The 13,899-nt window shown below is 38.2% G+C and overlaps 1 protein-coding gene across 12 annotated transcripts in view; it reads right to left on the reverse strand.

Moving 5' to 3' along the window:
• Positions 1-13,899, reverse strand: part of LOC135212740 (SH3 and cysteine-rich domain-containing protein-like) — a 635,516-nt gene that overhangs the window by 336,650 nt on the left and 284,967 nt on the right. For all 12 annotated transcript variants that reach the window (XM_064246459.1, XM_064246455.1, XM_064246457.1 and 9 more), the window contains exon 9: positions 10,178-10,289. In XM_064246459.1, coding sequence (XP_064102529.1) covers positions 10,178-10,289 — 112 coding nt within the window. The remainder of the gene's footprint in view (positions 1-10,177; positions 10,290-13,899) is intronic.

A 13,899-nucleotide genomic window follows, 5' to 3' on the forward strand; every position in this document is an offset into this window, starting at 1 on the left:
CACGGATTGATATACTTGAGAGGAACATCATGAATCGAGTGAGAAGTGAAAAATTTTATTAAAGCCAGGCTGCAGAAAAAAATATAAAGAGAGAGAAAAAAACACAAAGCAGATCCGTATCATTGAAAAACGACTTACCAGTCTGTATAGATTATGGAGCCCCATCTTGGACAAAATGACGACGATCGTTTATTTAGTTTTGAACAAGTAAAAAAATGTCGTTGAGGGCTTTGTGGTGGACGCTCTCTTTTGGTTTGTGTGCTTTTTGCTTTTTTTAAAAGTATTTGTTTTTTGGACGTGTCCGGTTTATATTTGTTGAGCTAGATATATATATATGATTCAAACGCTAAAAAAGGACTATAGGGCCTAATGCAGACTATGATATGTATAAGATTGAGAAAAACTGGTGTATATATTGATATTGATATATAGATATATATAATCTCTATAGAGATCTAGAGGAAGATTAAAAATGTCTCACTATGAAATCTAAGAAAGTGGTAGCGAGCAAACTTGATGCAAGAAGAGCTAAAAGTAGATCAGTCAGTCAGTAAGGACTAAAAAAATGAGATAGGGGGCGGGGGGCGAGGGGGGCGGGCGGGGGGCACACACGAAGCGTTTAGGTAAAGGTTCCTCTATGACTAATATGGAAAAAAGGAAGAAGAGGGCTTGTCCTGTTGCAGAAGTAGATGAGCCCTGTGGATTTAAAAGCTTTCCTTTGTTTTTTTTATGCAGCTTTGTATATAATGACTAAAGATGAATAGTGACGAACTTCTACTGCAGCGGAACAACAACAGTGTCAACTCCAGTCAACTGCTGAGGGGTTAAGATCTATAAAATAAAAATAAAAAGTTGCCTATTTACAGGTTTATTATTGAGCTTTACCTCTTGTGTTCGGGATGGCGTGGCGGCAACGCGCGGAACACTCTTCACTTAAGATACTACGAGAGAGAGAGAGAGAAAAAAAAGGGGCCTTTTTTCTCTCAATCAAAACTGACTTGGCACTCGGGCGGGGCTCTAGGGGTTGGTTTCTTTCCACAAAAGCTCAGCGAGAGGCAAAAAAATAGCAGCACATTTAATTGACCAATGATGGGGGCATCATTTGGAAATCTCGAATCCAGGTGATGTGGTGCCCAGACTCTCCAACTTGAAAAATTGGGGGGGAGGGGGTGGTGGTTGGAGGATGACTGCTATGAGACAGAAAACACTCAAAAAACAAACGAATGACTCTTGTTGTTTTAGCGCGTCAAAGCTTTTGAACGTTTATCCTTCTAATCTTAACATCAAAACGAATGGACAGGAGAGGAAAGAAGATGCAATATATTTCTCAAAGTAAAATCTTTTAGGGATATGGTTATGGCTGATATGAACGGCGACTTCTTCCCCGAGAGAGTGAGAATTAAGAGAATTGGTTGTAGACAAGTTGGGTCGAGGCGGCGGGGAGGTCAGTCAGAAGTTGGGTTGGGGATTGAGCAGAGGGCGAGATATGCAAAAATACGGTTTTTGGAGAGGCGGAGGACACAACGCGGGCGCCGGCAACGGAGGCTGAAGCAATACTGTGTGTGTGTGTAGTGAGTTCGGGCGCTCGCTCGCTCGACCCAGCGAACGCAGAACCACCACCACCAGACCCACCGACCCAACGCAATGAGGGACACAACCCCTCCCCCTCAACATTTCCTAACCCCTCCTATCTTTCCCTTTCTCTACCATCCCCTCCTCCTCCCCCTCCCCCCCCTTCCCCCGAAAACACATCCCCCTAACCCACCACAAACCCCCCCATCCCGCTAAACAGCATTGCTCTCTCTCTCTCTCTCTCTCTCTCTCTCTCTCTCTCTCTCTCTCTTCTCTCTCTCTAGTAAGTCGTTCCCTTCCCTCTCGCCCACTCAACCCCTTCACCCACACTCGCATATTCTCTCTATTTCTCTCTCTCTTCTCTCTCTCTTCTCTCTCTCTTTCTCTCCCTCTCTCTACGACTATTAACGTCATCCTCCACCCACTCCTTTTCCTACTTACCTGCCCTGCAACATTACCTAACAATCGTGCGTTCGGGAAGTGTCTATGGCTGACGCAAGTCATCCTCATATCACATCCCTCTATACCTGTCTATATATGCCATTGTTTACCTGCCCCAGCTTCGTCATTCATCAACAGACGACGTCTGTCGGTCGCGGTTCCTTTGTCTGGTTCTCTGCCCAATCGCGCCCCCCCCCCCCCCCCCCACTCCACCCCCGCTTAGACGCAGCGACATATAGGTTAACGGAAGATACCGAGCCCCCGACGCCTATGGGCAACCGGACAACCCCGCGCCCCCCCCCTCCCCCCCCAATCCTGCAGACTCTGTGTCCTGCTCTGCAACTGCATCTAGTCCTCAACACTGCTGCTGCTCCTGCAGCTGCTTGCTCTCTCTCCTCCACACAACGAGAAGATAATATGCAAGCGATCTTGCAAAGTTACATTTCCCTATATTGTTCAGCCTTTTTTTTTCAGCCTTCTATGACTATACTTCTCTACGTTGGTTATACTCCAAATGTGTAGACTCGAATTGCATTTTGGACCCGCTGGTATTTTCTGTAGCAGACTTCTAGTACTTCCTGCTTTTGAATTTAATCATGCAGTCTGGGAAATGCTTTGCTTGAAAGTAAACTTTGACCATCCGTCTGTATTCTGTCTTTGCTTTCTGCTACGATGATTTGGCTCCGAAGCTGACGATGGATTCCGTTATGGATTTTCTTCTGCGCCCTTGAGAGCTGCTTCATAAGCCGTAGGACATACTTCATCCTTCATTCTTCTGATATATGCAATATTTAATTGTTACCATGTTGAGAATAACAATGCAGGGGGCGTTCGTAATGGTATACCTATGCAAGCACCCAATGCAAGCACTACTGAACTTGAAAATACCATACAGGCGCACATACATAACTGGAGAAGTATGAACGTACATAGTTAAACAAAACTCAACGCAGATCAGCGGAAGTACAACCTCGCCAATAGCGCGAATAAGGCTGCTCGTTCTTATTTCACTCTCTTTCTGCAGCAGCATAGCAGAGGCTCCAGCGAAGGCAGGGCGGTGTGCGAAAAAGAGCGAGTCTAAATTGGTTAGGGAAATGGCCTACATGGCTTCAAATACCCAAACGCGGAGAGTTCTGTCAGCACAAAGCACGAAAATTCACTCTGCTTTCAGTTTGTGTGCGCGAGCTTGTGCAGTGCCTGTGAGAGAGAGAGAGAGAGAGAGAGAGAGAGAGAGAGAGAGAGAGAGAGAGAGATTCAATACACATTTAAAGCAAGAGTAAAATGCGTATCACGACCGATCACTTTCAATACCTAGACAACACGACGACGTTCGGTATCATGACAGCAAAAATCTGGAACGATAAAAGACGGAATGACAAAATCTTCATTGTGGCTATTACCTAAGGATATGCCGGGATCGAGCCCAGCCACCACATCCAGGTCCAAGTCCAAGAGGGATGTATACCATGTCTTAAAATGATTCGGATGTCAGGTGGGGGAAATGGGTTCCGTCGACATGAGAGATACTCGCACACCTCTACATGGCTTCGATGTGAGCAAGGACGCACATGAAGCCCGTATTTGGATATTGCCCTGGTCTCTGTATCTGTTATGCTTGGATGCTTTACAAGATGGATTGCCAAAGCATTATAACATCCTTAGGGTCGGAAGTGGTCATTTCGACCGTGTCTCCTACTCGTGTCATATTTAATGGTATGGGTAAACTTAAAATAATTAAATAAATAAACAAGTACGCCCCTAACCCCCTAAATCCTTACTTAACACGGAACTTGAATCTCTGCTCCATTGATCAGTCTCAAGAACGGATAAAAGACAAAGGTCGAGCGTAGGGTCAACGCCTTTGCTTTTTATGACTAAAGTTAAAAAAAACAGCTACAGAACTTGGTCTCATGTCCACAGGAATATCTGCATCACAATGAGGCCACAGAAACCGACAGATTTAGTGAACTGCTTCAGTCGCTAATAATGCAAACGTTAAATCATGAAGTGAAGGCAAATCACTCATCTCTAATGTGTTTGATGCAGTGAACACCCGCCCCACTTTTCTGTGTTTCATCTTTTTCTTCTGCTCTGCATCCAGCCACCGGCCACTGAGTTAGCCTGACAAATGACTCTCTTGTATTGCAGCTGAACGTGAACTTTTAACCAGATGCAGTAATCACACATTCACACACAACTCATTAAGTAATTAATTCTATCAATGCAAACAAGAAGGACGACTAAATATAAAGGAATAGCAAAACAGGAGACTCACTAGTGCCTTGGGAGTTTGAAATGTCTCATTTTAAAGGTATTTTCCGCTCAAACATCGGGATCGCATTTCCTGATACCAGACTCCAAGAAATGTTTGAACAGTTAAAACCAAAACGTGAGAATACTGGCCCATATGTGTATAATAACACCGAAATTCTTCCCTTCTCGTAACAATGCTAAATGCCACACTTTCCTGGCTTGCCTCTGCCATTCACTGTTACGTAACAGTAACACCGGGCCATCTCACCCAAAATCAATTTACTAAAGTACCTTAACCATTTCCAAGTTTTGGTGATATCCCACACTTTCTATTATCTACAGAAATCTCCTAATGAAGGGTCTGTTATTTAAAGATCCTACAATGCTCTTATCTAGCTCAGACCTAAATAAAAAAGGAAGGAGGAGACTTGGGATTAATTCCGTACGATCTAACAGACGGGCGGCAAGACGAGAATCTTCACCCACTCTGAGAATCTGCTGTGCAAGTTGACTTTTTTTTTTTATATAAGAGAGAAAAGAATCTTTTCAATAAGTATGGGTGACAAGGATACACTTCCTTGTACCCTTAACTAATTTACCAGAACCATTACATTTCTTGAGATGACAAAAATATCGCCCAAAATAATAAAGTGTCGTGGCATTCGAATCCTTATAACTCTTGTGTGCATCAAAGAAATTCAAATGAGCTCTAATAACACCAGAAAAAGCCTAGCTCCGTTTAGATATTGCAGCAAACCCAGAAAAATTGTGAACCTCAACCTTGGCTATAGCAAAATTTCATGACCTATTCTGTACATTTCCATAAAGCAGCAGGGAAAACGACCCCACCTCTCCTATCTAATCCACACGACTTTGCATAGGAAAATATAATATTCACAAAATAAACGAAAAAGAAAACCCACTCAAATTCTCCAATATTTCTCTGCAAGGCTGTCGCACCCGGTTAGTGGTCGGGAAACTATTTAATGATATCACATGAATATCAGATTAGTATAATGTGAATGGGCCTCTCTCAGTCGCTCTCTTTTTATTTTAAAACATGCCCCTCTTTATATTTAAAAAGTTATTGCGAAATAAAAGAGGCTTTTCATATTCCTCGGTCTTCGGACCAATAAATTATAAAGCGACACTTCCCAGTATCATCACGAGGAAGAGAGCCATTGAATACAATTAGCGCATCATTTCAAAATAAGAAGAAAAATAACAGGCGTTCCCCATTCTTAACGAAAGACAGAAGGAAATGGTATGGGGCCACGCAAAGCAGCAAACGTGTGAATTTCCGTCGGCGTTCACATGAAGTCTGAAGCTACACACGGAATGCTCACAAACGTTCCAGAAACTCCTCCTCCATTTGCAACTTCTGAAGATTCAGGTACACGAATGGTTTTAGGAAGCTTGAGTTTGCATACTAAAGCTTTTTTTTTTAACGTTACATTTTTCCTTTGAATAACGCACTCCTGGGAAAAGTATTTTCCTAAAAACATAAGAATCGCTTCTGCAATGACTTATTTCGCTAACTCGGGAAGTAAACCTACAAACTATTCTATTGTTGTTGTTGTTGGTTTGGTGGTTAGGAAAGGTCTATGGAAGAACCCAAAAAGGTCTGAAAAAGGGGTTTCGCGTTGATTTAAAAATACATGAATTTTAAGATAGGATACTTAAGATATATTAGAACGAAAATTTAAAAAAAATAAGTAATGTTCATGTTAAGAAAATATAATGTATTAGGTCAATTTAAATTGGTGAAACAAGGCTCTAGTTGACCGTGGATTTTAGCACGTTTAAATTTATTTGGTGCACTGAATTCAGGGTATGTTTCTGTTCAATTATTTTCGTTTCTACTTTGAACTGGATGGATATATATATATATATATATATATATATATATATATATATATATATATATATATATGTATGTATGTATGTATAAGCATTTAATTTGTGCCCTTTTTATTTGATCCTTGTTGTTTGTACGAGCAGTACTAAGTACGAGTATTAATTACAAAGACCACTTCACATTAAGTTACGAATATAATGTTAACAACAAAGAAGTTTGAAGGCTTACTCACCTGGTAAGCGAAATATGTTAAAATGGCACAGATATGGTGGCAGGGATATAACCAAATAGAAGATTGGGGAGGTGACAAATTCCACGAGACAATGGAAAGTGATGAAATCCAAGAGTTAATGAGGTAATAAAAAGGACAAAAGGGAGGTGATAAATCGCAGAGAACCTAAACATTAAAATCAAAAGCATCAGAGCTTTTCATACCCAGAAGGAAATGCGAAAACTAATACAAAGGTGAGTCAATAAAAGCATAAAATAATTAATAAAATCCAGCAGACAATTGGAGTAAAAAATAAAACTAGTTAAAGGAAATGAACAGAGGGTAAAACTTTAAGACAAAATGATGTGATGTAAACGGGCAGATCACTAAATCCAGAGACAAACTAATCAACAATAGAAATTTAAAGCCTATCAACAATAGGAATTTCAAGCCTATCAACATCAGGAATTTCAAGCCTATCAACATCAGGAATTTCAAGCCTATCAACAATAGGAATTTAAAGCCCATCTACATTGGGAATTTCAAGCCTATCAACAATAAGAATTTCAAGCCTATCAACAATAAGAATTTAAAGCCCATCAACATTGGGAATTTCAAGCCTATCAACATTGGGAATTTCAAGCCTATCAACATTTGGAATTTCAAGCCTATCAACAATAAGATTTTAATGCCTATCAACATTTGGAATTTCAAGCCTATCAACATTTGGAATTTCATGCCTATCAACATTTGGAATTTCATGCCTATCAACATTTGGAATTTCATGCCTATCAACATTTGGAATTTCAAGCCTATCAACAATAAGAATTTAAAGCCTATCAACATTTGGAATTTCATACCTATCAACAATAAGAATTTAAAGCCTATCAACATTTGGAATTTCATGTCTATCAACATTTGGAATTTCAAGCCTATCAACATTAGGAATTCAAAGCTTATCAACACCAGGAATTTCAAGCCTATCAACAATAGGAATTTCAAGCCTATCAACATTAGGAATTTCAAGCCTATCAACATTAGGAATTTCAAGCCTATCAACATAGGAATTTCAAGTCTATCAACATTAGGAATTTCAAGCCTATCAACAATAGGAATTTCATCCCTATCAACAATAGGAATTTCAAGCCTATCAACATTAGGAATTTCAAGCCTATCAACATTAGGAATTTCAAGCCTATCAACATTAGGAATTTCATCCCTATCAACAATAGAATTTCATCCCTATCAACAATAGGAATTTCAAGCCTATCAACACTAGGAATTTCATCCCTATCAACATTAGGAATTTCAAGCCTATCAACATTTGGAATTTCAAGCCAATCAACATTTGGAATTCAAAGCCTATCAACATTAATTTTCTTCGTGGATAACTAACTCGAAACAATCCTACCCATTATTTTGAACTGATCCCCAGATTTTTCGTCTTGAAAGGTGTCTCAACAGCTGGAATGTCACAACTAGACTTCAAACACGCGTAACCAAACTGTAGTTGGCCATAACCAGCTTGCCGAGAGAGCTAAAGAACCTCCTGTTAGCAAAGGTAACGTCATAATAATAATAATTGAGGAAGATGACAAAACGCATCGAATACCAACACGTAAAAGTAAAGGATCAGAAATGCCGATTAGTGATTCCCTGGGAGTCGAATATCCAGTCATCAGCACTGGAGGTGTTTCCAGTCCAAATGGCTTTGCCACGAATGTCTAGAACATTCCACGACATTTCAACTTCAAAAGTTTCAAGAGATCATTTTAAGCGCATTTATGCCTTTGGAATATGAAATAACAGCACTATAGCTGGTTCACTTAAGGTAGATTCTTGGATGAGCCCTATTCTCACGAGACGTTTGTTTGGTGGCCGCTGATTGGCTGGGAGCTGCCCACCTCCCGGTACCAGCCAATCAGCGGCCACCAAACAAACGTCTCGTGAGAATAGGGCTCATCCAAGAATCTACCTTAAGTGAACCAGTTATAGTTTGGCCTCATATATATTTCCCCAACCATCCTTTGATGCCAAATCTGAAAATACTACATTTTTATGAATACGTAAAATGTAAAAAATATATATTTTAACTGCTCCAATTATATTTGCTTTGCACTCACAACCTTTAAAGGCAGAGCGATTTATAATTTCCTGTATGTATCATGTCGCAATATTCTATATTAAATTTACCTTCACAGACATGACTGCCCATATTCTGCTATTTGGAAAATGATTTCATGGTGACACTCTCCACAAACAAAATACCTTGCGAACTTTGTTCGCTATCTTTGACAAAACTAATCACTTGGGGTAAAACTGGTGCATCGCTGAACGAAGCTTAATAAAGGTCTTAAGTGCTCAAAAGACTTGCTATCTTGTAAGCATAAAGAAAATTATATTAATGAGGAAGGAGAAAATATAGAAATTGTCATAGTCAATTGCAGATATAATCAATTGGCTTCGCGAACAACAGACCTATGAGAACAGATATGCATTTAAAATCTTTTTGGAAAAATGAAACGAATACAATGCTGTTCACCATCTCAAGTTGGGTATTTTGAAATTCAAACCATACAACCAGCGTGACTTAGACTTATAAGTTATATTTTACCCTTGTGAGAAACTAAACCATCCAAGTTATAATTTCAAAACTCGCCGTGGTTAACCTCGGTACGTTTTCCTAAAGACCAAACTTCTTTTAATAGAATAAACCAATTAAGCGTTCATTCTGAGAAGAAAATCATATACCGAGGCTTTGTTCATCTTGAAAATAGAAGAAATTCAACAGTAAGGAAAGCTGAGTGAGGCAAGCCTCGATAAGTTATAATCGAATCGTCTTAAATCGGTGACCTGAACTGACAGGGATCAAAGAGGCCAAGGAATATACATTTACATTCTAAAACTGGACCTTCACTATTGTCCAATCCTGGCCACTGACTTTCTAAATGACAGAGGGAACCCTGCAGCTAAGTTCTTGTCATTTCTGGTCCAATAATAATTCAGGTGGAAAGATATTTAAATCATCCTATCATGATTTTCACAAGCTAATGAGATGTCCTTGAAAGGGGGCGTGGTCCTTCGCGGCAAGTTTGGTTGAAATTGATCCAGTGTTTCCAGAGAAGTTGAAAATGTGAAAAGTAGTTTATGTTGAACTAATGACTGAAAAACAGAAGATGCTGGACAAACTTTGACCATAAACGCTCTCCTGTATACACCAACCTAAATTAACCCACGAACATTTGGGAAAATTACCAACGAAAAGCAAATAAGCCATTAAATGACACGAAAAGAAAATCACTGGTAAATCATAAAACAGGTATAAACCAAAACAAAAATTCAATCCTATAACATCATTAACATCCTCCAACGTCGCATGGTTCCGCCAAAGACTTGCGCAGAGGTGGGGGGAAAAAGTTCGAAACTAACAGGTCCTAAAACATTTTTATAAATCATAAACTGGCTAATCAATAACACGAGATGAAAGCAATACGTAAGCCTCAAATCTTTTCTAATTCCTTCAAGCGTGTTAGTAAAATAAAAAATAAAAAAACATATTAACGAAATAGTACCCGATCTTAAAAAAAAAAAAGCCCATCCAAGAATACTCTCCCGGTTAAAACCAAGCAGGAATTTGGTTAAGCTCATCTGAAATCACACACGAATAACACAGATAAAACAGAGAGAGAGAGAGAGAGAGAGAGAGAAGAGAAGAATGGACGGAGAGTTAGGAGAATGTGCGCGGCGAGAGTGCCGGGAGGGAGGAGAGAGGAGGAAAGGAGAGGAGAGAGAGAGAGACGAGGAGAAAGAAGAGAGAGAGAGAGAGAGAGAGAGAGACTAACCTGGGCTTTGACGGCGGAGAGATGGACTTGAGCTACCCTTAAATCAAATCTCTTCAAGCTGAGGTCCTCTTGAATCTCGTTGACTTTGTTGAAGAGGTTCGCCTCGATGTTCCTGCATTGAAGGAAAAGGGGATCACGGTGTCAAAAAATATCAAATGGATGGTGGTCTTTGGACGCGTGGGGACAGAGTGGGGGGGTGGGGGGTGGCGAACGCGTGGGTATGATACCCACGAGCTTTCTCTGCATATATGTCAAGGTATCTGATACCACTGGGAACATGCATACTCTGATATGCAGGTATATACAGACACAAGTTTAAATAGAATAAATATACAAATAAAATACTAAAATAATACAACTATCAGCTTAATGATAATAGATATTGTATGTTTCCCACTTTCCATCTTGTTTCAACCCATAAGCATCAAAGAGACGAGAGAAATCGCCTTATACTCAAGTTAACTAGCCGTCTCATTGGGAGACATTTCTACAAACACGGGAAAAAATACAGTAGATTTGAGGAGGCTATTTCTCGGGTGTCGTGGCCACATTTCAATGGGTGTTTACATCTTAACCAAACGTAACCTACGGTGACTTGACGACATGACTTAGCCAACGGCGAACAAGAACGTGACGTCAAACATACCAGTTTTACACTATTCTATACAACATTACAATGGACGGTTTCTTAGTTCAAACAGATATGTATGCCACACAGTTATGTAAAGTTGTTCGCACGAGCGCACGCGGTAATACACGAACGCAAACACACAAACATAAATATATATATATATATATATATATATATATATATATATATATATGTGTGTGTGTGTGTGTGTGTGTATACATACACACACACACACACACACACACATATAATATATATATATATATATATATATATATATATATATATATATTCGTGGTTCAGTTATACACACACACGCGTATAGTATATCTATATATCACACATATATGATTAGTACTTGGTCGAATAATATGCTGGGATATGTGTGAATTTAAGTTGGAGAACACAGGACGAATCAAGCTGTAATACCAAATTACGACAAGAGAGAAAGATACTGGGAAGTGAGAACAGTCGAGTGAAAATCGATGAAAAAGTACTTGAAGGGTGTATGTATATGTATATAACCGAATACCACAGGAAAATGATAGTCAGGAATCAGGTACACAACAAGATCAAGAATACCAGATGGTTAATTGTCAAAAGGGTAAAAATTAAGGGAGATAATCCAGGATTATCGGATATCACACGGTCACAAACCTAAACAGATTTGACCCTAGCCGAAATTACAAAGTATCTTTACAGTCAAAACATGTAAAAACTGAATATATTAATTTTGTTGCTTATATTTATCTACAACTTTTTTCATTATGAAAGCATCAAGTTTAAATAAACCAAGACTTAAATTTAGGACGTTTCTATTATTTGACTTGATGAAACAAGATTCAATGATATTCCTTTTAACTGTGTTATTACATGGGATTAAGGCTCTTGCTCGACTCCAGTTAATAGGATGATCTAAAGAGATTTACCGGTCTGTCCGTAAATCTCTTTCACAACGACTCAAACAGCACCAATATTCTGTGGGAACTGGGCAAATATCGAATGCATTATTCGTACATAAGAGAGATTTAGATCATCCTATTAACTGGAGTCTAAGCAAGAGCCTTAATCCCATGTAATGACACAGTTAAAAGGAATATCATTGAATCTTGTTTCATCAAGTCAAATAATAGAAATGTTCTAAATTTAAGTCTTGGTTTATTTAAACTTGATGCTTTCATAATGAAAAAAGTTGTAGATAAATATAAGCAACAAAATTAATATATTCAGTTTTTACATGTTTTGGACTGTAAAGATACTTTGTAATTTCGGTTAGGGTCAAATCTGTTTAGGTTTGTGACCGTGTGATATCCGATAATCCTGGATTATCTCTTTTAATTTTTACCCTTTTGACAATTAACCATCTGGTATTCTTGATCTTGTTGTTTACCTGAGACCTTTCTCTCCAATTGTATTTCATTAGCTCCTTGACAATGTCTTAGTAAAGACGAAAGTGCTTAGATTTCTGACTATCATTTTCCTGTGGTATTCGCTTATTTATGAAGTCACGTGCATCTACTGTGGTTTTTTAAGCATTCATATATATATAAATATATTAATATATATAAGATATATATATATATTATATATCATATATATATATATAGATATAATATATATATCTATATATATATATATAATATAATATATTATATATATATATATATCTATATATAGATATATATATATATATATTACACGTGTGTGTGTGTGTGTATTCATACAACCACAGTGCGAACTTTCTTCAAAATAAAAAATTAAAAAAAACCTAAAACCAGAGAAATAATTTGTAAGAGCAAGAGATACTCTAAAAGTAGAGAACAGAGAACACAGCACTGAAATAAGACAAACCAATTAACTCGGGGGTACGTGCAAGGGCATCGCTTCGCACGCATTTGGAAGAGGGCAGCAGCGGGGACAGGAACATGATTCCGCATGCCAAAAGGCATTAAAATCCTTCAGCAGTGCATATTCAGCGCTCCTGAAATCCCTGTGACTGCGATATCCGTCCGTGTGAGGAGGAGGAGGAAGCAGACGTCCCTAATGGTCACACAGGCCGAAAGACGACAGGACTTTGACATGTAAATAGCGCGCGATTTCGTCTTGATTTTTTTTTTTCATTATTTTTTCTTTATTTCTACTGCAACGATTATGCAGTTCTCTGTCTCTAGCGATCTTCATGTCACTCAAGGAGGTGGAAAATATTTCCTTCGACGTTTACATCTCCTTTGACGGTCAGATTTTTCCTCGTCTTCGAAAGAATTGCTGGCTCGAAATTGTAGAGGGTGAGACGCCCAGTTCTATTGTGTGTCCCTCGAACGTTTAATAAAACACACATAATATGTATATTATATGATATATATATTAGATATAATATATATATATATATATAGATAGATATATATATAGATACATATACATACATACATAGTATATAATATATACCAATATACCCATACATATATATATATATATATATATATATATATATATATATATATATATATAATATACAAGCATAGATACATACATGGAGAGAGTGAAGAGATGGAGCGAGAGCGTAGTATATCGTTTATTGATGTACAGAAGTTCTTAAAAGACATCAACCATTACATATTAAAAAACACCTTTTTATAGCCTCTGTAAAGGAAGAAGGTTTATAGTTCTATTATTACCAGAAAATTACCCCAATAAACAAAAAATAGATTTTAAAAGTAGATTTGAAGATATTCTATGATTACCTACCTATGGTCACAGTTATTTTTCAAAAGCAAAGAAATGGAAAACCGTTCGCCCTTATATAACCGAGGTCCTTAGATGAAAACTTTCGAGAATCAGCAGTAATAATAAAGGGTAGAGTCAACCTGCTTCCTTCACAAAGAAAATGCTTAAAAACCATGGAAAAAAAATAAAGACTCTGGGAACGGAGTGATTCCAAAGGAAAAAAAAGTCACTGAACTGCGCTATCAGGTCATGACTGATTCCTATGCTATGCATTAAGCAACTAGAGAATGACGACCACTGTTACAGCTTATCAAGGACACATGCAAGTAAAAAAAAAAAACTTTCAAAGTAAATATTGAGGGAAAAG

Source organism: Macrobrachium nipponense, chromosome 41, assembly GCF_015104395.2.
Source record: "Macrobrachium nipponense isolate FS-2020 chromosome 41, ASM1510439v2, whole genome shotgun sequence".
NCBI lineage: Eukaryota > Metazoa > Arthropoda > Malacostraca > Decapoda > Palaemonidae > Macrobrachium > Macrobrachium nipponense.